This window comes from Somniosus microcephalus, chromosome 11 (genome assembly GCF_052327205.1).
Source record: "Somniosus microcephalus isolate GS21.2 chromosome 11, FLI_Smic_1.0, whole genome shotgun sequence".
NCBI classification, from domain to species: domain Eukaryota; kingdom Metazoa; phylum Chordata; class Chondrichthyes; order Squaliformes; family Somniosidae; genus Somniosus; species Somniosus microcephalus.
In genome coordinates, this window is record NC_140997.1 from 2375098 (window position 1) to 2402486 (window position 27389).

The following is a 27389-nucleotide window of genomic DNA, read 5'->3' on the forward strand; positions in this document are numbered from 1 at the left end:
TAAAGAGCGGGAGAATCTGCTGAGAGGGGCGGATATAAAGAGCGGAGAATCTGCTGAGAGGAGCGGATATAAAGAGCGGGAGAATCTGCTGAGAGGAGCGGATATAAAGAGCGGAGAATCTGCTGAGAGGAGCGGATATAAAGAGCGGAGAATCTGCTGAGAGGAGCGGATATAAAGAGCGGGAGAATCTGCTGAGAGGAGCGGATATAAAGAGCGGGAGAATCTGCTGAGAGGAGCGGATATAAAGAGCGGAGAATCTGCTGAGAGGAGCGGATATAAAGAGCGGAGAATCTGCTGAGAGGAGCGGATATAAAGAGCGGAGAATCTGCTGAGAGGAGCGGATATAAAGAGCGGAGAATCTGCTGAGAGGAGCGGATATAAAGAGCGGAGAATCTGCTGAGAGGAGCGGATATAAAGAGCGGAGAATCTGCTGAGAGGAGCGGATATAAAGAGCGGGAGAATCTGCTGAGAGGAGCGGATATAAAGAGCGGAGAATCTGCTGAGAGGAGTGGATATAAAGAGCGGGAGAATCTGCTGAGAGGGGCGGATATAAAGAGCGGGAGAATCTGCTGAGAGGAGCGGGTATAAAGAGCGGGAGAATCTACTGAGAGGAGCGGATATAAAGAGCGGAGAATCTGCTGAGAGGAGCGGGTATAAAGAGAGGGAGAATCTGCTGAGAGGAGCGGATATAAAGAGTGGGAGAAGCTGCTGAGAGGAGCGGATATAAAGAGAGCGGAGAATCTGCTGAGAGGAGCGGGTATAAAGAGAGGGAGAATCTGCTGAGAGGAGCGGATATAAAGAGTGGGAGAATCTACTGAGAGGAGCGGATATAAAGGGCGGAGAATCTGCTGAGAGGAGCGGATATAAAGAGCGGAGAATCTGCTGAGAGGGGCGGATATAAAGAGCGGAGAAGCTGCTGAGAGGAGCGGATATAAAGAGCGGGAGAATCTACTGAGAGGGACGGATATAAAGAGCGGAGAATCTGCTGAGAGGAGCGGATATAAAGAGCGGGAGAATCTACTGAGAGGAGCGGGTATAAAGAGCGGGAGAATCTGCTGAGAGGAGCGGATATAAAGAGCGGAGAATCTACTGAGAGGAGCGTATATAAAGAGCGGAGAATCTGCTGAGAGGAGCGGATATAAAGAGCGGGAGAATCTGCTGAGAGGAGCGGATATAAAGAGCGGAGAATCTGCTGAGAGGGGCGGATATAAAGAGCGGAGAATCTACTGAGAGGAGCGGATATAAAGAGCGGGAGAATCTGCTGAGAGCAGCGGATATAAAGAGCGGAGAATCTGCTGAGAGGGGCGGATATAAAGAGCGGAGAATCTACTGAGAGGAGCGGATATAAAGAGCGGGAGAATCTGCTGAGAGGAGCGGATATAAAGAGAGGGAGAATCTGCTGAGAGGAGCGGATATAAAGAGCGGGAGAATCTGCTGAGAGGAGCGGAGATAAAGAGCGGGAGAATCTGCTGAGAGGAGCGGATATAAAGAGAGGGAGAATCTGCTGAGAGGAGCGGATATAAAGAGAGGGAGAATCTACTGAGAGGCACGGATATAAAGAGCGGAGAATCTGCTGAGAGGAGCGGATATAAAGAGCGGAGAATCTACTGAGAGCGGATATAAAGAGCGGAGAATCTGCTGAGAGGAGCGGATATAAAGAGCGGGAGAATCTGCTGAGAGCAGCGGATATAAAGAGCGGGAGAATCTGCTGAGAGGAGCGGATATAAAGAGCGGAGAATCTGCTGAGAGGAGCGGGTATAAAGACCGGGAGAATCTGCTGAGAGGGGCGGATATAAAGAGCGGAGAATCTACTGAGAGGAGCGGATATAAAGAGCGGAGAATCTGCTGAGAGGAGCGGATATAAAGAGCGGAGAATCTGCTGAGAGGAGCGGATATAAAGAGCGGGAGAATCTGCTGAGAGGAGCGGATATAAAGAGCGGAGAATCTGCTGAGAGGAGCGGATATAAAGAGCGGGAGAATCTACTGAGAGGGGCGGATATAAAGAGCGGGAGAATCTGCTGAGAGGAGCGGATATAAAGAGCGGAGAATCTACTGAGAGGAGCGGATATAAAGAGCGGAGAATCTGCTGAGAGGAGCGGATATAAAGAGCGGGAGAATCTGCTGAGAGGAGCGGATATAAAGAGCGGAGAATCTGCTGAGAGGAGCGGATATAAAGAGCGGAGAATCTGCTGAGAGGAGCGGATATAAAGAGCGGAGAATCTGCTGAGAGGAGCGGATATAAAGAGCGGAGAATCTGCTGAGAGGGGCGGATATAAAGAGCGGAGAATCTGCTGAGAGGAGCGGATATAAAGAGCGGAGAATCTACTGAGAGGAGCGGATATAAAGAGCGGAGAATCTGCTGAGAGGAGCGGATATAAAGAGCGGAGAATCTGCTGAGAGGAGCGGATATAAAGAGCGGAGAATCTACTGAGAGGAGCGGATATAAAGAGCGGGAGAATCTGCTGAGAGGAGCGGATATAAAGAGCGGGAGAATCTGCTGAGAGGAGCGGATATAAAGAGCGGGAGAATCTGCTGAGAGGAGCGGATATAAAGAGCGGAGAATCTGCTGAGAGGAGCGGATATAAAGAGCGGAGAATCTGCTGAGAGGAGCGGATATAAGGAGCGGGAGAATCTGCTGAGAGGGGCGGATATAAAGAGCGGGAGAATCTAATGAGGGGAGCGGATATAAAGAGCGGAGAATCTGCTGAGAGGAGCGGATATAAAGAGCGGGAGAATCTGCTGAGAGGAGCGGATATAAAGAGCGGAGAATCTGCTGAGAGGAGCGGATATAAAGAGCGGAGAATCTGCTGAGAGGAGCGGATATAAAGAGTGGAGAATCTGCTGAGAGTAGCGGATATAAAGAGCGGAGAATCTGCTGAGAGGAGCGGATATAAAGAGCGGGAGAATCTGCTGAGAGGAGCGGATATAAAGAGCGGGAGAATCTACTGAGAGGAGCGGATATAAAGAGCGGAGAATCTGCTGAGAGGAGCGGATATAAAGAGTGGAGAATCTGCTGAGAGGAGCGGATATAAAGAGCGGAGAATCTGCTGAGAGGAGCGGATATAAAGAGCGGAGAATCTGCTGAGAGGAGCGGATATAAAGAGTGGAGAATCTGCTGAGAGGAGCGGATATAAAGAGCGGAGAATCTGCTGAGAGGAGCGGATATAAAGAGCGGGAGAATGTGCTGAGAGGAGCGGATATAAAGAGCGGAGAATCTGCTGAGAGGAGCGGATATAAAGAGCGGAGAATCTGCTGAGAGGAGCGGATATAAAGAGCGGAGAATCTACTGAGAGGAGCGGATATAAAGAGCGGAGAATCTACTGAGAGGAGCGGATATAAAGAGCGGAGAATCTGCTGAGAGGAGCGGATATAAAGAGCGGAGAATCTACTGAGAGGAGCGGGTATACAGAGCGGAGAATCGGCTGAGAGGAGCGGATATAAAGAGCGGAGAATCTGCTGAGAGGAGCGGATATAAAGAGCGGAGAATCTACTGAGAGGAGCGGATATAAAGAGCGGAGAATCTACTGAGAGGAGCGGATATAAAGAGCGGAGAATCTGCTGAGAGGAGCGGATATAAAGAGCGGAGAATCTGCTGAGAGGAGCGGATATAAAGAGCGGAGAATCTGCTGAGAGGAGCGGGTATAAAGAGCGGAGAATCTGCTGAGAGGAGCGGATATAAAGAGCGGAGAATCTGCTGAGAGGAGCGGATATAAAGAGCGGAGAATCTGCTGAGAGGAGCGGATATAAAGAGCAGAGAATCTACTGAGAGGAGCGGATATAAAGAGCGGAGAATCTGCTGAGAGGAGCGGATATAAAGAGCGGAGAATCTACTGAGAGGAGCGGATATAAAGAGCGGAGAATCTACTGAGAGGAGCGGATATAAAGAGCGGAGAATCTACTGAGAGGAGCGGATATAAAGAGCAGAGAATCTGCTGAGAGGGGCGGATATAAAGAGCGGAGAATCTGCTGAGAGGAGCGGATATAAAGAGCGGAGAATCTCCTGAGAGGAGCGGATATAAAGAGCGGAGAATCTACTGAGAGGAGCGGATATAAAGAGCGGAGAATCTGCTGAGAGGAGCGGATATAAAGAGCGGAGAATCTGCTGAGAGGAGCGGATATAAAGAGCGGAGAATCTGCTGAGAGGAGCGGATATAAAGAGCGGGAGAATCTGCTGAGAGGAGCGGATATAAAGAGCGGAGAATCTGCTGAGAGGAGCGGATATAAAGAGCGCAGAATCTGCTGAGAGGAGCGGATATAAAGAGCGGGAGAATCTGCTGAGAGGAGCGGATATAAAGAGCGGAGAATCTGCTGAGAGGAGCGGATATAAAGAGCGGGAAAATCTGCTGAGAGGAGCGGATATACAGAGCGGAGAATCTGCTGAGAGGAGCGGATATAAAGAGCGGAGAATCTAATGAGGGGGCGGATATAAAGAGCGGGAGAATCTGCTGAGAGGAGCGGATATAAAGAGCGGAGAATCTGCTGAGAGGAGCGGGTATAAAGAGCGGGAGTATCTGCTGAGAGGGGCGGATATAAAGAGCGGGAGAATCTGCTGAGAGGAGCGGATATAAAGAGCGGAGAATCTGCTGAGAGGAGCGGATATAAAGAGCGGAGAATCTGCTGAGAGGAGCGGATATAAAGAGCGGGAGAATCTGCTGAGAGGGGCGGATATAAAGAGCGGAGAATCTGCTGAGAGGAGCGGATATAAAGAGCGGGAGAATCTGCTGAGAGGAGCGGATATAAAGAGCGGAGAATCTGCTGAGAGGAGCGGATATAAAGAGCGGAGAATCTGCTGAGAGGAGCGGATATAAAGAGCGGGAGAATCTGCTGAGAGGAGCGGATATAAAGAGCGGGAGAATCTGCTGAGAGGAGCGGATATAAAGAGCGGAGAATCTGCTGAGAGGAGCGGATATAAAGAGCGGAGAATCTGCTGAGAGGAGCGGATATAAAGAGCGGAGAATCTGCTGAGAGGAGCGGATATAAAGAGCGGAGAATCTGCTGAGAGGAGCGGATATAAAGAGCGGAGAATCTGCTGAGAGGAGCGGATATAAAGAGCGGAGAATCTGCTGAGAGGAGCGGATATAAAGAGCGGGAGAATCTGCTGAGAGGAGCGGATATAAAGAGCGGAGAATCTGCTGAGAGGAGTGGATATAAAGAGCGGGAGAATCTGCTGAGAGGGGCGGATATAAAGAGCGGGAGAATCTGCTGAGAGGAGCGGGTATAAAGAGCGGGAGAATCTACTGAGAGGAGCGGATATAAAGAGCGGAGAATCTGCTGAGAGGAGCGGGTATAAAGAGAGGGAGAATCTGCTGAGAGGAGCGGATATAAAGAGTGGGAGAAGCTGCTGAGAGGAGCGGATATAAAGAGAGCGGAGAATCTGCTGAGAGGAGCGGGTATAAAGAGAGGGAGAATCTGCTGAGAGGAGCGGATATAAAGAGTGGGAGAATCTACTGAGAGGAGCGGATATAAAGAGCGGAGAATCTGCTGAGAGGAGCGGATATAAAGAGCGGAGAATCTGCTGAGAGGGGCGGATATAAAGAGCGGAGAAGCTGCTGAGAGGAGCGGATATAAAGAGCGGGAGAATCTACTGAGAGGGACGGATATAAAGAGCGGAGAATCTGCTGAGAGGAGCGGGTATAAAGAGCGGGAGAATCTGCTGAGAGGAGCGGGTATAAAGAGCGGGAGAATCTACTGAGAGGAGCGGATGTAAAGAGCGGAGAATCTGCTGAGAGGAGCGGGTATAAAGAGAGGGAGAATCTGCTGAGAGGAGCGGATATAAAGAGTGGGAGAATCTGCTGAGAGGAGCGGGTATAAAGAGCGGGAGAATCTGCTGAGCGGGGCGGATATAAAGAGCGGAGAATCTACTGAGAGGAGCGGATATAAAGAGCGGAGAATCTGCTGAGAGGAGCGGGTATAAAGAGCGGGAGAATCTACTGAGAGCAGCGGATATAAAGAGCGGGAGAATCTACTGAGAGCAGCGGATATAAAGAGCGGAGAATCTGCTGAGAGGAGCGGATATAAAGAGCGGAGAATCTGCTGAGAGGAGCGGATATAAAGAGCGGAGAATCTGCTGAGAGGAGCGGATATAAAGAGCGGAGAATCTGCTGAGAGGAGCGGATATAAAGAGCGGAGAATCTACTGAGAGGGGCGGATATAAAGAGCGGAGAATCTGCTGAGAGGAGCGGATATAAAGAGCGGGAGAATCTGCTGAGAGGAGCGGATATAAAGAGCGGAGAATCTGCTGAGAGGAGCGGATATAAAGAGCGGAGAATCTGCTGAGAGGAGCGGATATAAAGAGCGGAGAATCTACTGAGAGGGGCGGATATAAAGAGCGGAGAATCTGCTGAGAGGAGCGGATATAAAGAGCGGGAGAATCTGCTGAGAGGAGCGGGTATAAAGAGCGGAGAATCTGCTGATAGGAGCGGATATAAAGAGCGGGAGAATCTCCTGAGAGCAGCGGATATAAAGAGCGGAGAATCTGCTGAGAGGAGCGGATATAAAGAGCGGAGAATCTGCTGAGAGGAGCGGATATAAAGAGCGGAGAATCTGCTGAGAGGAGCGGATATAAAGAGCGGAGAATCTGCTGAGAGGAGCGGATATAAAGAGCGGAGAATCTGCTGAGAGGAGCGGATATAAAGAGCGGAGAATCTGCTGAGAGGAGCGGATATAAAGAGCGGGAGAATCTGCTGAGAGGAGCGGATATAAAGAGCGGAGAATCTGCTGAGAGGAGTGGATATAAAGAGCGGGAGAATCTGCTGAGAGGGGCGGATATAAAGAGCGGGAGAATCTGCTGAGAGGAGCGGGTATAAAGAGCGGGAGAATCTACTGAGAGGAGCGGATATAAAGAGCGGAGAATCTGCTGAGAGGAGCGGGTATAAAGAGAGGGAGAATCTGCTGAGAGGAGCGGATATAAAGAGTGGGAGAAGCTGCTGAGAGGAGCGGATATAAAGAGAGCGGAGAATCTGCTGAGAGGAGCGGGTATAAAGAGAGGGAGAATCTGCTGAGAAGAGCGGATATAAAGAGTGGGAGAATCTACTGAGAGGAGCGGATATAAAGAGCGGAGAATCTGCTGAGAGGAGCGGATATAAAGAGCGGAGAATCTGCTGAGAGGGGCGGATATAAAGAGCGGAGAAGCTGCTGAGAGGAGCGGATATAAAGAGCGGGAGAATCTACTGAGAGGGACGGATATAAAGAGCGGAGAATCTGCTGAGAGGAGCGGGTATAAAGAGCGGGAGAATCTGCTGAGAGGAGCGGGTATAAAGAGCGGGAGAATCTACTGAGAGGAGCGGATGTGAAGAGCGGAGAATCTGCTGAGAGGAGCGGGTATAAAGAGAGGGAGAATCTGCTGAGAGGAGCGGATATAAAGAGTGGGAGAATCTGCTGAGAGGAGCGGGTATAAAGAGCGGGAGAATCTGCTGAGAGGGGCGGATATAAAGAGCGGAGAATCTACTGAGAGGAGCGGATATAAAGAGCGGAGAATCTGCTGAGAGGAGCGGGTATAAAGAGCGGGAGAATCTACTGAGAGCAGCGGATATAAAGAGCGGGAGAATCTACTGAGAGCAGCGGATATAAAGAGCGGAGAATCTGCTGAGAGGAGCGGATATAAAGAGCGGAGAATCTGCTGAGAGGAGCGGATATAAAGAGCGGAGAATCTGCTGAGAGGAGCGGATATAAAGAGCGGAGAATCTGCTGAGAGGAGCGGATATAAAGAGCGGAGAATCTACTGAGAGGGGCGGATATAAAGAGCGGAGAATCTGCTGAGAGGAGCGGATATAAAGAGCGGGAGAATCTGCTGAGAGGAGCGGATATAAAGAGCGGAGAATCTGCTGAGAGGAGCGGGTATAAAGAGCGGAGAATCTGCTGATAGGAGCGGATATAAAGAGCGGGAGAATCTACTGAGAGCAGCGGATATAAAGTGCGGAGAATCTGCTGAGAGGAGCGGATATAAAGAGCGGAGAATCTGCTGAGAGGAGCGGATATAAAGAGCGGAGAATCTGCTGAGAGGAGCGGATATAAAGAGCGGAGAATCTGCTGAGAGGAGCGGATATAAAGAGCGGAGAATCTGCTGAGAGGAGCGGATATAAAGAGCGGAGAATCTGCTGAGAGGAGCGGATATAAAGAGCGGGAGAATCTGCTGAGAGGAGCGGATATAAAGAGCGGAGAATCTGCTGAGAGGAGTGGATATAAAGAGCGGGAGAATCTGCTGAGAGGGGCGGATATAAAGAGCGGGAGAATCTGCTGAGAGGAGCGGGTATAAAGAGCGGGAGAATCTACTGAGAGGAGCGGATATAAAGAGCGGAGAATCTGCTGAGAGGAGCGGGTATAAAGAGAGGGAGAATCTGCTGAGAGGAGCGGATATAAAGAGTGGGAGAAGCTGCTGAGAGGAGCGGATATAAAGAGAGCGGAGAATCTGCTGAGAGGAGCGGGTATAAAGAGAGGGAGAATCTGCTGAGAGGAGCGGATATAAAGAGTGGGAGAATCTACTGAGAGGAGCGGATATAAAGAGCGGAGAATCTGCTGAGAGGAGCGGATATAAAGAGCGGAGAATCTGCTGAGAGGGGCGGATATAAAGAGCGGAGAAGCTGCTGAGAGGAGCGGATATAAAGAGCGGGAGAATCTACTGAGAGGGACGGATATAAAGAGCGGAGAATCTGCTGAGAGGAGCGGGTATAAAGAGCGGGAGAATCTGCTGAGAGGAGCGGGTATAAAGAGCGGGAGAATCTACTGAGAGGAGCGGATGTAAAGAGCGGAGAATCTGCTGAGAGGAGCGGGTATAAAGAGAGGGAGAATCTGCTGAGAGGAGCGGATATAAAGAGTGGGAGAATCTGCTGAGAGGAGCGGGTATAAAGAGCGGGAGAATCTGCTGAGAGGGGCGGATATAAAGAGCGGAGAATCTACTGAGAGGAGCGGATATAAAGAGCGGAGAATCTGCTGAGAGGAGCGGGTATAAAGAGCGGGAGAATCTACTGAGAGCAGCGGATATAAAGAGCGGGAGAATCTACTGAGAGCAGCGGATATAAAGAGCGGAGAATCTGCTGAGAGGAGCGGATATAAAGAGCGGAGAATCTGCTGAGAGGAGCGGATATAAAGAGCGGAGAATCTGCTGAGAGGAGCGGATATAAAGAGCGGAGAATCTGCTGAGAGGAGCGGATATAAAGAGCGGAGAATCTACTGAGAGGGGCGGATATAAAGGGCGGAGAATCTGCTGAGAGGAGCGGATATAAAGAGCGGGAGAATCTGCTGAGAGGAGCGGATATAAAGAGCGGAGAATCTGCTGAGAGGAGCGGGTATAAAGAGCGGAGAATCTGCTGATAGGAGCGGATATAAAGAGCGGGAGAATCTACTGAGAGCAGCGGATATAAAGAGCGGAGAATCTGCTGAGAGGAGCGGATATAAAGAGCGGAGAATCTGCTGAGAGGAGCGGATATAAAGAGCGGAGAATCTGCTGAGAGGAGCGGATATAAAGAGCGGGAGAATCTGCTGAGAGGAGCGGATATTATGGGCGCGATTTTGCCGATGCTCAGGGGTCGGGTTTGGAGGTGGGAATGCTGGCAAAATCAAAAAGATTGGCAGCGGGTCCCGAACCCGCTTCCAATCCGCCTCCAATCAATCTTCCCGAGAGTGTTTAATGGGACAGTGTAGAGGGAGCTTTACTCTGTATCTAACCCGTGCTGTACCTGCCCTGGGAGTGTTTGATGGGACAGTGTAGAGGGAGCATTACTCTGTATCTGACCCGTGCTGTACCTGCCCTGGGAGTGTTTGATGGGACAGTGTAGAGGGAGCTTTACTCTGTATCTAACCCGTGCTGTACCTGCCCTGGGAGTGTTTGATGGGACAGTGTAGAGGGAGCTTTACTCTGTATCTAACCCGTGCTGTACCTGCCCTGGGAGTGTTTGATGGGACAGTGTAGAGGGAGCTTTACTCTGTATCTAACCCGTGCTGTACCTGCCCTGGGAGTGTTTGATGGGACAGTGTAGAGGGAGCTTTACTCTGTATCTAACCCTTGCTGTACCTGCCCTGGGAGTGTTTGATGGGACAGTGTAGAGGGAGCTTTACTCTGTATCTTACCCGTACTGTACCTGCGCTGGGAGTGTTTGATGGGACAGTGTAGAGGGAGCTTTACTCTGTATCTAACCCGTGCTGTACCTGCCCTGGGAGTGTTTGATGGGACAGTGTAGAGGGAGCTTTACTCTCTATCTAACCCGTGCTGTACCTGCCCTGGGAGTGTTTGATGGGACAGTGTAGAGGAAGCTTTACTCTGTATCTAACCCGTGCTGTACCTGCCCTGGGAGTGTTTGATGGGACAGTGTAGAGGAAGCTTTACTCTGTATCTAACCCGTGCTGTACCTGCCCTGGGAGTGTTTGATGGGACAGTGTAGAGGGAGCTTTACTCTGTATCTAACCCGTGCTGTACCTGCCCTGGGAGTGTTTGATGGGACAGTGTAGAGGGAGCTTTACTCTGTATCTAACCCGTACTGTACCTGCCCTGGGAGTGTTTGATGGGACAGTGTAGAGGAAGCTTTACTCTGTATCTAACCCGTGCTGTACCTGCCCTGTGAGTGTTTGATGGGACAGTGTAGAGGGAGCTTTACTCTGTATCTAACCCATGCTGTACCTGCCCTGGGAGTGTTTGATGGGACAGAGTAGAGGGAGCTTTACTGTGTATCTAACCCGTGCTATACCTGCCCTGGGAGTGTTTGATGGGACAGTGTAGAGGGAGCTTTACTCAGTATCTAACCCGTGCTGTACCTGCCCTGGGAGTGTGTGATGGGACAGTGTAGAGGGAGCTTTACTCAGTATCTAACCCGTGCTGTACCTGCCCTGGGAGTGTTTGATGGGACAGGGTAGAGGGAGCTTTACTCTGTATCTAACCCGTGCTGTACCTGCCCTGGGAGTGTTTGATGGGACAGTGTAGAGGGAGCTTTACTCTGTATCTAACCCGTGCTGTACCTGCCCTGGGAGTGTTTGATGGGACAGGGTAGAGGGAGCTTTATTCTGTATCTAACCCGTGCTGTACCTGCCCTGGGAGTGTTTGATGGGACAGTGTAGAGGGAGCTTTACTCTGTATCTAACCTGTGCTGTACCTGCCTTGGGAGTGTTTGATGGGACAGTGTAGAGGGAGCTTTACTCTGTATCTAACCTGTGCTGTGCCTGCCCTGGGAGTGTTTGATGGGACAGTGTAGAGGGAGCTTTACTCTGTATCTAACCTGTGCTCTACCTGCCCTGGGAGTGTTTGATGGGACAGTGTAGAGGGAGCTTTACTCTGTATCTAACCTGTGCTGTACCTGCCCTGGGAGTGTTTGATGGGACAGTGTAGAGGGAGCTTTACTCCGTATCTAACCCGTGCTGTACCTGCCCTGGGAGTGTTTGATGGGACAGTGTAGAGGGAGCTTTACTCTGTATCTAACCCGTGCTGTACCTGCCCTGGGAGTGTTTGATGGGACAGTGTAGAGGGAGCTTTACTCTGTATCTAACCTGTGCTGTACCTGCCCTGGGAGTGTTTGATGGGACAGTGTAGAGGGAGCTTTACTCTGTATCTAACCTGTGCTGTACCTGCCCCGGGAGTGTTTGATAGGACAGTGTAGAGGGAGCTTTACTCTGTATCTAACCTGTGCTGTACCTGCCCTGGGATTGTTTAATGGGACAGTGTGGAGGGAGCTTTACTTTGTATCTAACCCGTGCTGTACCTGCCCTGGGAGTGTTTGATGGGACAGTGTAGAGGGAGCTTTACTCTGTATCTAACCCGTGCTGTACCTGCCCCGGGAGTGTTTGATGGGACAGTGTAGAGGGAGCTTTACTCTGTATCTAACCCGTGCTGTTCCTGCCCTGGGAGTGTTTGATGGGACAGTGTAGAGGGAGTTTTACTCTGTATCTAACCTGTGCTGTACCTGCCGCGGGAGTGTTTGATGGGACAGTGTAGAGGGAGCTTTACTCTGTATCTAACCCTTGCTGTACCTGCCCCGGGAGTGTTTGATGGGACAGTGTAGAGGGAGCTTTACTCTGTATCTAACCCGTGCTGTACCTGCCCTGGGAGTGTTTGATGGGACAGTGTAGAGGGAGCTTTACTCTGTATCTAACCTGTGCTGTACCTGCCCTGGGATTGTTTAATGGGACAGTGTAGAGGGAGCTTTACTCTGTATTTAACCCGTGCTGTACCTGCCCTGGGAGTGTTTGATGGGACAGTGTAGAGGGAGTTTTACTCTGTATCTAACCTGTGCTGTGCCTGCCCTGGGAGTGTTTGATGGGACAGTGTAGAGGGAGCTTTACTCTGTATCTAACCCGTGCTGTACCTGCCCTGGGAGTGTTTGATGGGACAGTGTAGAGGGAGCTTTACTCTGTATCTAACCCGTGCTGAACCTGCCCTGGGAGTGTTTGATGGGACAGTGTAGAGGGAGCTTTACTCTGTATCTAACCCGTGCTGTACCTGCCCTGGGAGTGTTTGATGGGACAGTGTAGAGGGAGCTTTACTCTGTATCTTACCCGTACTGTACCTGCGCTGGGAGTGTTTGATGGGACAGTGTAGAGGGAGCTTTACTCTGTATCTAACCCGTGCTGTACCTGCCCTGGGAGTGTTTGATGGGACAGTGTAGAGGGAGCTTTACTCTCTATCTAACCCGTGCTGTACCTGCCCTGGGAGTGTTTGATGGGACAGTGTAGAGGAAGCTTTACTCTGTATCTAACCCGTGCTGTACCTGCCCTGGGAGTGTTTGATGGGACAGTGTAGAGGAAGCTTTACTCTGTATCTAACCCGTACTGTACCTGCCCTGGGAGTGTTTGATGGGACAGTGTAGAGGAAGCTTTACTCTGTATCTAACCCGTGCTGTACCTGCCCTGTGAGTGTTTGATGGGACAGTGTAGAGGGAGCTTTACTCTGTATCTAACCCATGCTGTACCTGCCCTGGGAGTGTTTGATGGGACAGAGTAGAGGGAGCTTTACTGTGTATCTAACCCGTGCTATACCTGCCCTGGGAGTGTTTGATGGGACAGTGTAGAGGGAGCTTTACTCAGTATCTAACCCGTGCTGTACCTGCCCTGGGAGTGTGTGATGGGACAGTGTAGAGGGAGCTTTACTCTGTATCTAACCCGTGCTGTACCTGCCCTGGGAGTGTGTGATGGGACAGTGTAGAGGGAGCTTTACTCAGTATCTAACCCGTGCTGTACCTGCCCTGGGAGTGTTTGATGGGACAGGGTAGAGGGAGCTTTACTCTGTATCTAACCCGTGCTGTACCTGCCCTGGGAGTGTTTGATGGGACAGTGTAGAGGGAGCTTTACTCTGTATCTAACCCGTGCTGTACCTGCCCTGGGAGTGTTTGATGGGACAGGGTAGAGGGAGCTTTATTCTGTGTCTAACCCGTGCTGTACCTGCCCTGGGAGTGTTTGATGGGACAGTGTAGAGGGAGCTTTACTCTGTATCTAACCTGTGCTGTACCTGCCCTGGGAGTGTTTGATGGGACAGTGTAGAGGGAGCTTTACTCTGTATCTAACCTGTGCTGTGCCTGCCCTGGGAGTGTTTGATGGGACAGTGTAGAGGGAGCTTTACTCTGTATCTAACCTGTGCTCTACCTGCCCTGGGAGTGTTTGATGGGACAGTGTAGAGGGAGCTTTACTCTGTATCTAACCTGTGCTGTACCTGCCCTGGGAGTGTTTGATGGGACAGTGTAGAGGGAGCTTTACTCCGTATCTAACCCGTGCTGTACCTGCCCTGGGAGTGTTTGATGGGACAGTGTAGAGGGAGCTTTACTCTGTATCTAACCCGTGCTGTACCTGCCCTGGGAGTGTTTGATGGGACAGTGTAGAGGGAGCTTTACTCTGTATCTAACCTGTGCTGTACCTGCCCTGGAGTGTTTGATGGGACAGTGTAGAGGGAGCTTTACTCTGTATCTAACCTGTGCTGTACCTGCCCCGGGAGTGTTTGATAGGACAGTGTAGAGGGAGCTTTACTCTGTATCTAACCCGTGCTGTACCTGCCCTGGGATTGTTTAATGGGGACAGTGTGGAGGGAGCTTTACTTTGTATCTAACCCGTGCTGTACCTGCCCTGGGAGTGTTTGATGGGACAGTGTAGAGGGAGCTTTACTCTGTATCTAACCCGTGCTGTACCTGCCCCGGGAGTGTTTGATGGGACAGTGTAGAGGGAGCTTTACTCTGTATCTAACCCGTGCTGTTCCTGCCCTGGGAGTGTTTGATGGGACAGTGTAGAGGGAGTTTTACTCTGTATCTAACCTGTGCTGTACCTGCCGCGGGAGTGTTTGATGGGACAGTGTAGAGGGAGCTTTACTCTGTATCTAACCCTTGCTGTACCTGCCCCGGGAGTGTTTGATGGGACAGTGTAGAGGGAGCTTTACTCTGTATCTAACCCGTGCTGTACCTGCCCTGGGAGTGTTTGATGGGACAGTGTAGAGGGAGCTTTACTCTGTATCTAACCTGTGCTGTACCTGCCCTGGGATTGTTTAATGGGACAGTGTAGAGGGAGCTTTACTCTGTATCTAACCCGTGCTGTACCTGCCCTGGGAGTGTTTGATGGGACAGTGTAGAGGGAGTTTTACTCTGTATCTAACCCGTGCTGTACCTGCCCTGGGAGTGTTTGATGGGACAGTGTAGAGGGAGTTTTACTCTGTATCTAACCTGTGCTGTGCCTGCCCTGGGAGTGTTTGATGGGACAGTGTAGAGGGAGCTTTACTCTGTATCTAACCCGTGCTGTACCTGCCCTGGGAGTGTTTGATGGGACAGTGTAGAGGGAGCTTTACTCTGTATCTAACCCGTGCTGAACCTGCCCTGGGAGTGTTTGATGGAACAGTGTAGAGGGAGCTTTACTCAGTATCTAACCTGTGCTGTACCTGCCCTGGGAGTGTTTGATGGGACAGTGCAGAGGGAGCTTTACTCTGTATCTAACCCGTGCTGTACCTGCCCCGGGAGTGTTTGATGGGACAGTGTAGAGGGAGCTTTACTCTGTATCTAACCCATGCTGTACCTGCCCTGGGAGTGTTTGATGGGACAGTGCAGAGGGAGCTTTACTCTGTATCTAACCCATGCTGTACCTGCCCTGGGAGTGTTTGATGGGACAGTGTAGAGGGAGCTTTACTCTGTATCTAACCCGTGCTGTAACTGCCCTGGGAGTGTTTGATGGGACAGTGGAGAGGGAGCTTTACTCTGTATCTAACCTGTGCTGTACCTGCCCTGGGAGTGTTTGATGGGACAGTGCAGAGGGAGCTTTACTCTGTATCTAACCCGTGCTGTACCTGCCCCGGGAGTGTTTGATGGGACAGTGTAGAGGGAGCTTTACTCTGTATCTAACCTGTGTTGTACCTGCCCCGGGAGTGTTTGATGGGACAGTGTAGAGGGAGCTTTACTCTGTATCTAACCTGTGCTGTACCTGCCCTGGGAGTGTTTGATGGGACAGTGTAGAGGGAGCTTTACTCTGTATCTAACCCGTGCTGTACCTGCCCTGGGAGTGTTTGATGGGACAGTGTAGAGGGAGCTTTACTCAGTATCTAACCCGTGCTGTACTGCCCTGGGAGTGTGTGATGGGACAGTGTAGAGGGAGCTTTACTCTGTATCTAACCCGTGCTGTACCTGCCCTGGGAGTGTGTGATGGGACAGTGTAGAGGGAGCTTTACTCAGTATCTAACCCGTGCTGTACCTGCCCTGGGAGTGTTTGATGGGACAGGGTAGAGGGAGCTTTACTCTGTATCTAACCCGTGCTGTACCTTGCCCTGGGAGTGTTTGATGGGACAGTGTAGAGGGAGCTTTACTCTGTATCTAACCCGTGCTGTACCTGCCCTGGGAGTGTTTGATGGGACAGGGTAGAGGGAGCTTTATTCTGTATCTAACCCGTGCTGTACCTGCCCTGGGAGTGTTTGATGGGACAGTGTAGAGGGAGCTTTACTCTGTATCTAACCTGTGCTGTACCTGCCCTGGGAGTGTTTGATGGGACAGTGTAGAGGGAGCTTTACTCTGTATCTAACCTGTGCTGTGCCTGCCCTGGGAGTGTTTGATGGGACAGTGTAGAGGGAGCTTTACTCTGTATCTAACCTGTGCTCTACCTGCCCTGGGAGTGTTTGATGGGACAGTGTAGAGGGAGCTTTACTCTGTATCTAACCTGTGCTGTACCTGCCCTGGGAGTGTTTGATGGGACAGTGTAGAGGGAGCTTTACTCCGTATCTAACCCGTGCTGTACCTGCCCTGGGAGTGTTTGATGGGACAGTGTAGAGGGAGCTTTACTCTGTATCTAACCCGTGCTGTACCTGCCCTGGGAGTGTTTGATGGGACAGTGTAGAGGGAGCTTTACTCTGTATCTAACCTGTGCTGTACCTGCCCTGGGAGTGTTTGATGGGACAGTGTAGAGGGAGCTTTACTCTGTATCTAACCTGTGCTGTACCTGCCCCGGGAGTGTTTGATAGGACAGTGTAGAGGGAGCTTTACTCTGTATCTAACCCGTGCTGTACCTGCCCTGGGATTGTTTAATGGGACAGTGTGGAGGGAGCTTTACTTTGTATCTAACCCGTGCTGTACCTGCCCTGGGAGTGTTTGATGGGACAGTGTAGAGGGAGCTTTACTCTGTATCTAACCCGTGCTGTACCTGCCCCGGGAGTGTTTGATGGGACAGTGTAGAGGGAGCTTTACTCTGTATCTAACCCGTGCTGTTCCTGCCCTGGGAGTGTTTGATGGGACAGTGTAGAGGGAGTTTTACTCTGTATCTAACCTGTGCTGTACCTGCCGCGGGAGTGTTTGATGGGACAGTGTAGAGGGAGCTTTACTCTGTATCTAACCCTTGCTGTACCTGCCCCGGGAGTGTTTGATGGGACAGTGTAGAGGGAGCTTTACTCTGTATCTAACCCGTGCTGTACCTGCCCTGGGAGTGTTTGATGGGACAGTGTAGAGGGAGCTTTACTCTGTATCTAACCTGTGCTGTACCTGCCCTGGGATTGTTTAATGGGACAGTGTAGAGGGAGCTTTACTCTGTATCTAACCCGTGCTGTACCTGCCCTGGGAGTGTTTGATGGGACAGTGTAGAGGGAGTTTTACTCTGTATCTAACCCGTGCTGTACCTGCCCTGGGAGTGTTTGATGGGACAGTGTAGAGGGAGTTTTACTCTGTATCTAACCTGTGCTGTGCCTGCCCTGGGAGTGTTTGATGGGACAGTGTAGAGGGAGCTTTACTCTGTATCTAACCCGTGCTGTACCTGCCCTGGGAGTGTTTGATGGGACAGTGTAGAGGGAGCTTTACTCTGTATCTAACCCGTGCTGAACCTGCCCTGGGAGTGTTTGATGGAACAGTGTAGAGGGAGCTTTACTCAGTATCTAACCTGTGCTGTACCTGCCCTGGGAGTGTTTGATGGGACAGTGCAGAGGGAGCTTTACTCTGTATCTAACCCGTGCTGTACCTGCCCCGGGAGTGTTTGATGGGACAGTGTAGAGGGAGCTTTACTCTGTATCTAACCCATGCTGTACCTGCCCTGGGAGTGTTTGATGGGACAGTGCAGAGGGAGCTTTACTCTGTATCTAACCCATGCTGTACCTGCCCTGGGAGTGTTTGATGGGACAGTGTAGAGGGAGCTTTACTCTGTATCTAACCCGTGCTGTAACTGCCCTGGGAGTGTTTGATGGGACAGTGGAGAGGGAGCTTTACTCTGTATCTAACCTGTGCTGTACCTGCCCTGGGAGTGTTTGATGGGACAGTGCAGAGGGAGCTTTACTCTGTATCTAACCCGTGCTGTACCTGCCCCGGGAGTGTTTGATGGGACAGTGTAGAGGGAGCTTTACTCTGTATCTAACCTGTGTTGTACCTGCCCCGGGAGTGTTTGATGGGACAGTGTAGAGGGAGCTTTACTCTGTATCTAACCTGTGCTGTACCTGCCCTGGGAGTGTTTGATGGGACAGTGTAGAGGGAGCTTTACTCTGTATCTAACCCGTGCTGTACCTGCCCTGGGAGTGTTTGATGGGACAGTGTAGAGGGAGCTTTACTCTGTATCTAACCCCGTGCTGTACCTGCCCTGGGAGTGTTTGATGGGACAGTGTAGAGGGAGCTTTACTTTGTATCTAACCCGTGCTGTACCTGCCCTGGGATTGTTTAATGGGACAGTGTAGAGGGAGCTTTACTCTGTATCTAACCCGTGCTGTACCTGCCCTGGGAGTGTTTGATGGGACAGTGTAGAGGGAGTTTTACTCTGTATCTAACCTGTGCTGTACCTGCCCCGGGAGTGTTTGATGGGACAGTGTAGAGGGAGCTTTACTCTGTATCTAACCCGTGCTGTACCTGCCCTGGGAGTGTTTGATGGGACAGTGTAGAGGGAGTTTTACTCTGTATCTAACCCGTGCTGTACCTGCCCTGGGAGTGTTTGATGGGACAGTGTAGAGGGAGTTTTACTCTGTATCTAACCTGTGCTGTGCCTGCCCTGGGAGTGTTTGATGGGACAGTGTAGAGGGAGCTTTACTCTGTATCTAACCCGTGCTGTACCTGCCCTGGGAGTGTTTGATGGGACAGTGTAGAGGGAGCTTTACTCTGTATCTAACCCATGCTGTACCTGCCCTGGGAGTGTTTGATGGGACAGTGTAGTGGGAGCTTTACTCTGCATCTAACCCGTGCTGTACCTGCCCTGGGAGTGTTTGATGGGACAGTGTAGAGGGAGCTTTACTCTGTATCTAACCCGTGCTGTACCTGCCCCGGGAGTGTTTGATGGGACAGTGTAGAGGGAGCTTTACTCTGTATCTAACCCGTGCTGTACCTGCCCTGGGAGTGTTTGATGGGACAGTGTAGAGGGAGCTTTACTCTGTATCTAACCCGTGCTGTACCTGCCCCGGGAGTGTTTGATGGGACAGTGTAGAGGGAGCTTTACTCTGTATCTAACCCGTGCTGTACCTGCCCTGGGAGTGTTTGATGGGACAGTGTAGAGGGAGCTTTACTCTGTATCTAACCCGTGCTGTACCTGCCCTGGGAGTGTTTGATGGGACAGTGTAGAGGGAGCTTTACTCTGTATCTAACCCGTGCTGTACCTGCCCCGGGAGTGTTTGATGCTGACACTGTTTCCCTGAAATGGGACTGTCCTGTTTCCCAGCAGTAATGTTGATCAGCAAAACATTGACCAGAAACAAACTAACAAGTGTTATATTTGGAATGGGTTGTGTGTGTCTGGTACCTGCTGCCGGATTTTGGCCTGGTATGTCTGCTCGATCAGCTCCTCCGTTGAGCATTTGTTTAGACGCAGCTCCTCCTTCAGAGCCTGTGGAATCAAAGCACCAATGATTAAAAAGATGGGATTGACACTGAGTCCCGACAAAGGACTGCGCTTACAAAGAGGATCCATAAATCTCCGAGATTGTACAGCCATATATATAAGGCCTTGACCCCGTGTGCATTGTGCGGTTTTCCCAGGGTTGGTGCAGACTGCAAGCAGGAGGGGATAGTTCGTGAGAAACCCAAAGAATGGCCATGCAATTCTGAAGAGACTTTCAAAGTTAGAGGTTTGAAGGAGATCGGTTTAGAGAGGAAGTTCGAATGGGTGAGGCAAAGAGCCTAGAAGATTCTGCTACCCATGGTGAAGGAGGGCGAGAGAGTGCGGGAGGGAGAGAGGGAGGGAGAGAGGGAGGAATGGAGAGAGGGAGAGAGGGAGGAATGGAGAGAGGGAGGAATGGACAGAAGGAGAGAGGGAGGAATGGAGAGAGGGAGGAATGGAGAGAGGGAGGAATGGAGAGAGGGAGGAATGGAGAGAGGGAGGAAAGGAGAGAGGGAGGAATGGAGAGAGAGAGGAAAGGAGAGAGGGAGGAATGGAGAGAGGGAGAGAGGGAAATGTACTGAGGCTCCTGTTAAAAACCTTTCTTAGCCCTTATGCAGATCCTCCTGGTAGAATAATAGAAATCTCAGCACATAAGAGGCCGTTCGGCCCATCGTGCCTGAGCTGTGCTTCCTTCATATCCGAGCTCTCTACTCTGGTCCCATTTCCCTGCCTTTTCCCCAAACTCTTAAATATTTTCCCTCTATGAGTTTCTCTAATTCCCTCTGTGACCGGCCCATCGCCTCTGTGGGAATGGATCCCATATCCCAGTAACCCTTTGAGTCAAACACCTAGCGATTCTCCTGCTCTATGTTTCCAGTACGAATCCTGAGTTTCTTCCTGTTAATGACTCACCGACCAGTCAAAAGAATCTTTCACTATTCACCCTCTCAATTTGGAACACTTTATTTGATCTCCCCATAATTGTCCACATTTTGGTTAAGTTCTTCCTGAGAGGGCAACCAGCAGCGTTTACCTTGTATCTGTCATTCTGCAAGTTGTCAAGTGGCAATCCCTGTCCCTCAGCGTGGAAAAACACCACAAGAGCCTATGGAGAGACAGAGTGAACATTCCAGAAATACGGATCATCTGAAAACCACATTAAACAGTTTACGGAGCAGGTAGTGAACTGTCACCGAGGATGCAGCCAAACTTTCTGGAGAAACTTCACACCTTTGGCTTCATTTAGTTTTCATCAGCTCACTGAGTAAATGTAAGAAATTGCGAGCAGGCTTTGAGAATGGAAACCTGCTCTGCTGGAGGGGATGGGCTCACTGGGACTTCGGGCGTTGTCTGTGCCACCCTCTCTTTAGGCTCCAGCTTGGCTCAGTAGGTCGCACGCTGGCCTCACTCCAGCCCATAGTCTAGGCTGACACGTCAGTGCAGTGCTGAGGGAGTGCCGCACTGTCAGAGGTTCCCTGAATGTTAAAGCAAGTTCAGGAGAGTGTTAAAGACCCCGAGGCACAGGAGTTCTCTCAGTGTCGTGGCCAACAGGCCGCCCTCTTCAAACATCACAAACAGATTGTGGTTACTCAGTACAAATCCCACCCAACAACAGGCAAGTGCTTTGAGACATCCTGGGGATGTGACAATGTAGAATGGTTATACTGGCACCAATTATAGAAAGGGAGAGTCTCACGGAGAATCGGAGGGTCAACTGGGACTTCTCACATTTCTCACTTCCTGCTTTACTTTGTTTTCTGGGAGCTTGGGTACAAGTCACATAGAGCCGAGTGGAAGCACCTGCAGGAATGGTGCTTAACTAGCTAAACAAACACTTAACTAGCACAACTAGCATCCTGTGGGCTAAACCAGTGGCCGAAGGGGGAAGTTCTGTGAGAAAGAAGCGAGATTTACAGACAAAGCACTGACATGTAAAGTGAGAATAAAGGTGTGGGAGTAAATGCTGTGCGGGTAGATGGCGCCCGGGGGGAGACGGCGCGGGGGGGGGGGGGGGGGGAGAGGGCGCGCGGGGAGACAGCGCGCGGGGAGACTGCGCGCGGGGCGACACAGTGCGGGGAGACTGCGCGCGGGGAGACACCGCGCGGGGAGACTGCGCGCCGGGAGACTGCGCGCGGGGAGACTGCGCGCGGGGAGACTACGCGCGGGGAGAGGGTGCGTGGGGAGACTGCACGCGGGGAGACTGCGCGCCGGGAGACTGCGCGCCGGGAGACTGCGCGCGGGGAGACTGCGCGCGGGGAGACTGCGCGCGGGGAGAGGGCGCGTGGGGAGACTGCACGCGGGGAGACTGCGCGTGGGGAGACACCGCGCGGGGAGACTACGCGCGGGGAGAGGGCGCGTGGGGAGACTGCACGCGGGGAGACTGCGCGTGGGGAGACACCGCGTGGGGAGACTGCGCGCGGGGAGACTACGCGCGGGGAAAGGGCGCGCGGGGAGACTGCACGCGGGGAGACTGCACGCGGGGAGACACCGCACGGGGAGACTGCGCACGGGGAGACTGCGCACGGGGAGACACCGCACGGGGAGACACCGCACGGGGAGACACCGCATGGGGAGTCTCCATTGTTGGGCACTAAGCCTCCACTCCTGGAGTCAGGGACAGGGTGTGATGGGGTCGATACAATCAGGTGACGTGTAGGACTGTAAGGACAAAGCGGAGTGGGCCGGTGACAGGTGTGGGACACTGGTGGTTGGTGACTGGACCCTTGCCCCTGTGTTCTAACCTCCAGAGTGAAGCGAAATCGCTCGTAGAATTCGGCAGACACCCCAATGTTTGTAGCCAATGCCTCAAAAGTCAAATCCAACAGCAGTTTCCACAGAGCACTCAAAATCCTGCAGAAAGACAGAAAAATCATCGGTAGAGAAGCCAGGAGGGAGCGCAGAGCCTGAGCTCCACAGTTAACTCATACATCATTGGGGGCGATTCTCTTCCTTTCAAGAAGACCATAAAACTAACAGTGTCTACAACTGTCAGTAATCAGCTACAGCACGGGTTAGATACAGAGTAAAGCTCCCTCTACACTGTCCCATCAAACACTCCCAGGGCAGGTACAGCACGGGTTAGATACAGAGTAAAGCTCCCCCTACACTGTCCCATCAAACACTCCCAGGGTAGGTACAGCACGGGTTAGATACAGAGTAAAGCTCCCCCTACACTGTCCCATCAAACACTCCCAGGGCAGGTACAGCACGGGTTAGATACAGAGTAAAGCTCCCTCTACACTGTCCCATCAAACACCCCTAGGGCAGGTACAGCACGGGTTAGATACAGAGTAAAGCTCCCTCTGCACTGTCCCATCAAACACTCACAGGGCAGGTACAGCACGGGGCTAGATACAGAGTAAAGCTCCCTCTACACTGTCCTCATCAATCACTCCCAGGGCAGGTACAGCACGGGTTAGATGCAGAGTAAAGCTCCCTCTACACTGTCCCATCAAACACTCCCAGGGCAGGTACAGCATGGGTTAGATACAGAGTAAAGCTCCCTCTACACTGTCCCATCAAACACTCCCAGGGCAGTTACAGCACGGGTTAGATACAGAGTAAAGCTCCCTCTACACTGTCCCATCAAACACTCCCAGGGCAGTTACAGCACGGGTTAGATACAGAGTAAAGCTCCCTCTACACTGTCCCATCAAACACTTCCAGGGCAGGTACAGCACGTTAGATACAGAGTAAAGCTCCCTCTACACTGTCCCAATTAACACTCCCAGGGCAGATACAGCACGGGGTTAGATACAGAGTAAAGCTCCCTCTACACTGTCCAATCAAACACTCCCAGGACAGGTACAGCACGGGTTGGATACAGAGTAAAGCTCCCTCTACACTGTCCCATCAAACACTCCCAGGGCAGGTACAGCATGGGTTAGATACAGAGTAAAGCTCCCTCTACACTGTCCCATCAAACACTACCAGGGCAGGTACAGCATGACTTAGACACAGAGTAAAGCTCCCTCTACACTGTCCCATCAAACACTCCCAGGGCAGGTACAGCACGGGTTAGATACAGAGTAAAGCTCCCTCTACACTGTCCCATCAAACACTCCCAGGGCAGGTACAGCACGGGTTAGATACAGAGTAAAGCTCCCTCTACACTGTCCCATCAAACACTCCCAGGGCAGGTACAGCACGGGTTAGATACAGAGGAAAACTCCCTCTACACTGTCCCATCAAACACTCCCAGGGCAGGTACAGCACGGGTTAGATACAGAGTAAAGCCCCCTCTACACTGTCCCGTCAAACACTCCCAGGGCAGGTACAGCACGGGTTAGATACAGAGTAAAGCTCCCTCCACACTGTCCCATCAAACACTCCCAGGGCAGGTACAGCAGGGGTTAGATACAGAGTAAAGCTCCCTCTACACTGCCCCATCAAATACTCCCAGGGCAGGTACAGCACGGGGTTAGATACAGAGTAAAGCTCCCTCTATACTGATCATCAAACACTCCCAGGTTAGGTACAGCACGGGTTAGATATAGAGTAAAGCTCCCTCTACACTGTCCCATCAAACACTCCCAGGGCAGGTACAGCACGGGTTAGATACAGAGTAAAGTTCCCTCTACACTGCCCCATCAAACACTCCCAGGGCAGGTACAGCACGGGGTTAGATACAGAGTAAAACTCCCTCTACACTGTCCCATCAAACACTCCCAGGGCAGGTGCAGCACGGGTTAGATGCAGAGTAAAGCTCCCTCTACACTGTCCCATCAAACACTCCCAGGGCAGGTACAGCACGGGTTAGATACAGAGTAAAGCTCCCTCTACAATGTCCCATCAAACGCACCCAGGGCATGTACAGCACGGGTTAGATACAGAGTAAAGCTCCCTCTACACTGTCCCATCAAACACTCCCAGGGCAGGTACAGCACGGGTTAGATACAGAGTAAAACTCCCTCTACACTGTCCCATCAAACACTCCCAGGGCAGGTACAGCACGGGTTAGATGCAGAGTAAAGCTCCCTCTACACTGTCCCATCAAACACTCCCAGGGCAGGTACAGCACGGGTTAGATACAGAGTAAAGCTCCCTCTACAATGTCCCATCAAACGCTCCCAGGGCATGTACAGCACGGGTTAGATACAGAGTAAAGCTCCCTGTACACTGTCCCATCAAACACTCCCAGGGCAGGTACAGCACGGGTTAGATACAGAGTAAAGCTCCCTCAGAGGTAATAGAGAGAGGAGCCTTTCAGCCGCTCAGTCTGAGTTGGATTTGAGCTCAGATCCCAGGAGAGAGAGAGTATGATGTTGATCTTATTCGGTTGCTGCACTCCGAGCCACATCCGGCCTACTTCAGGCCTGTCCGTAACCTTGGGCTGTACCTGAAGACTTCGTTCTCTATTGCACTTGACCAACCTTTCTGTTACTGAATTGGATTTTGGTGAGCTTTGACCTGTCGCTACTTACCTATTGAGATTCTCCTTGACCAGCCATTCGCTGAGGATCATTAGATTGTCATCCAGGAACTTCATGAGAGGAGACACAGCCTGCAAACAACATTGAAACAGTTGGTAGTTGAACAGACGGGATTCACACAGACAAGAAATATATCGGAGGAAGTTGCACTGTGTGTTGTTCTCCCCAGAGCTGTGGGTGATTCTGGAACACGGTGTAATGGCACCAAATGGCATCACCCGTCTTGATCAGGTGGCCATACTTCACGTCTGATCCTAACTGTGTGCAGCACCGAGCCCATTCGAGAGTGAGGACATCACAATCGAGCTCAATACTCACAGATACACACTCCAGCAGAAACCATGAGGAACCTGGTCCATTCGCCCCTCTGGACCCAGAGGGATGGAGCCCCCCCTCCCCCTCTAAATAACCCGCAGAGGCCAGAGGTCAAAGCCGGGACCTTCCCGATTAGCCAGGCTCAGGCCACACTGGCCAACTTCACTGAGGTCTTGATGCCGAGTTGTTCACCTCCGCACCATTGGTTGCTGCGGAAAGGGCAGCGGTGCGGTGAGCGGTTGTGTGAGGAGGGGAGGTGGAGGAGGGCCTCAGCCCTGGGGCCCTGTCTGCTGCTGACTCCCCCCCAGGTGTTCCTTTGTGAAAGTGTCTCCAATGGACGTACATCATCGGGCTGGATGGAGTCTGGTGACAGGCTGATGTGCTGAATGTACTTTCGCAAGTCAGTGACCATCTGTAAAAAACAAACACAGAGAATGGTTTAGTATTGGACTGGGGTGGGGAGGCAGTCACAGTTCCCACCAACGTGACCCCGCCCCTCCTGAAGGTGCCGACCCATTGTGGGGGTTGGGTTCTGTGGGTGCAGGCCCACTCCCGGATCAAACCGATCCCCTCCAGATCAAACAGATCCCCACCAGATCAAACCGATCCCCGCCGGATCAAACTGCTCCCCGCCGGAACAAACCGATCCCCTCCGGATCAAACTGATCCCCGCCAGATCAAACCGATCCACGCCGGATCAAACCGATCCCCGCTGGAACACACGGATCCCCTCCGGAACAAACCGATCCCCTCCGGAACAAACCGATCCCCTCCAGATCAAACTGATCCCCTCCGGAACAAACTGATCCCCTCCGGAACACACCGATCCCCTCCGGAACACACCGATCCCCTCCGGAACACACTGATCCCCTCCGGAACACACTGATCCCCTCCGGAACAAACCGATCCCCTCCGGAACACACCGATCCCCTCCGGAACACACCGATCCCCTCCGGAACACACCGATCCCCTCCGGAACAAACCGATCCCCTCCGGAACAAACCGAGCCCCTCCGGAACACACTGATCCCCTCCAGATCAAACCGATCCCCTCTGGAACACACCGATCCCCTCCGGAACACACCGATCCCCTCCGGAACACACCGATCCTCTCCGGATCAAACCGATCCCCGCCGGATCAAACCGATCCCTGCCGGAGAACGCCAATCACAGTACGCTGATCCTGCCGGAGCTCGCATTCCCGTTGCCGTGTGCTAATCTATCAGCAAGTGGTCTGTTGGTTACCTTCTCCACGAGCTGGTTGATCATGTAGTTGGACTCTCGCTGCATGCCTGCGTTGATGCTCTGTAGCTGCGTGCCCAGCGCTCTCTGCACTTGCTGCTTCCCTTCTGGCCCACACAGCTGCTCCATGGAGCTCTCCACTCCTTGCCAGTCCAACTCCTTCGGTAAATTCCAGATGTACTTGTGCACGTGCTCGATGTTATTGAGGGCGATGCACAGCTGAGGGAGGGAGAAGGAAAGCAGCCATGACAGGGAGGAACAGCAGGAATGGCGACAGGAAATCTTGTAGATCAGAATCGGCAGAATGAGCAACGGTCAGGAGATCTCTCACTACTGACCTGGATGATCAGGGACTCACCCATTCACATCATCTCCTGAGGGAGGTGAAGAACCTTGGTGAAGACTGGCAGGAACTGAGTCTGCAGTGAAGCTTTCCCTTGGCGCTGAAGGTAATGCAGTGAACCTGCAGGATTTCAGTCCAATCTCACGGCCGAGAGCAGTGAACCCTGACCAGTCAGTCACCTTCCCAAGGTCCCAGTGGGGCAGGAACTGCAGCGTTCCATCCAGAATTTCAGTAACTCTGTTCCTTCTTACAACCTTCAATCCTGTTCCCAAACAATTGTTTATCCAGCTCCTTCTTAAAGGATTTCTTCCAACAAAGCATGAAAGAGGGAGGTCGCTGTGGAATGGGGCATTTTCTGTTCAAAGTACTAACACAATTTGGGCTGATTTTTAACACCCAAAAATGGGTGGATTGGGGTCGGGTTAGATGTTAAAATTTAAAAAATCTGAAATCCACCTCCAACCTGCCCACTTCTGGGTTTCTCGTCTGAAGCTCTACCCCAAGCCTACGCACTCTGCCCCTCTTAACATCCAGGCCAAAGTTTAGAGAATAAAATAACATGAGAACTTTCTTTGACTTCTTTTGCCAATACGGCAGTGTTATGACCCACAGAGGCTCCTGCGTTGGGTTCCCTCCCTCTGGGCTGCCCCAGTGATGTCACTGACAGCCTATGTATCCTGGGCTGGATCCATAGGAAACAGGAGAACAATAGGGAACCGTAATACCCGGCCTGGCCGAGCAGATCCAGAGCTACCTGGAGCCCGGGAAACACGCTATAGGCAGTTACTCTGCATCATCAGTGCAATACCACACAATGGAAGCAATGGGAAGGGGTTTGGTCCATTGGGA

General features: G+C 51.8%; 1 protein-coding gene across 1 annotated transcript in view; it reads right to left on the reverse strand.

The window, feature by feature from the left end:
• The window catches only part of baiap3 (BAI1 associated protein 3), a 296698-nt gene that overhangs the window by 109377 nt on the left and 159932 nt on the right, over window positions 1-27389 (reverse strand). Inside the window, 6 exon segments of the mRNA XM_086002220.1 lie at window positions 19132-19215; window positions 20243-20314; window positions 21951-22059; window positions 24633-24712; window positions 25300-25368; window positions 26201-26416. Coding sequence (XP_085858346.1) covers window positions 19132-19215; window positions 20243-20314; window positions 21951-22059; window positions 24633-24712; window positions 25300-25368; window positions 26201-26416 — 630 coding nt within the window.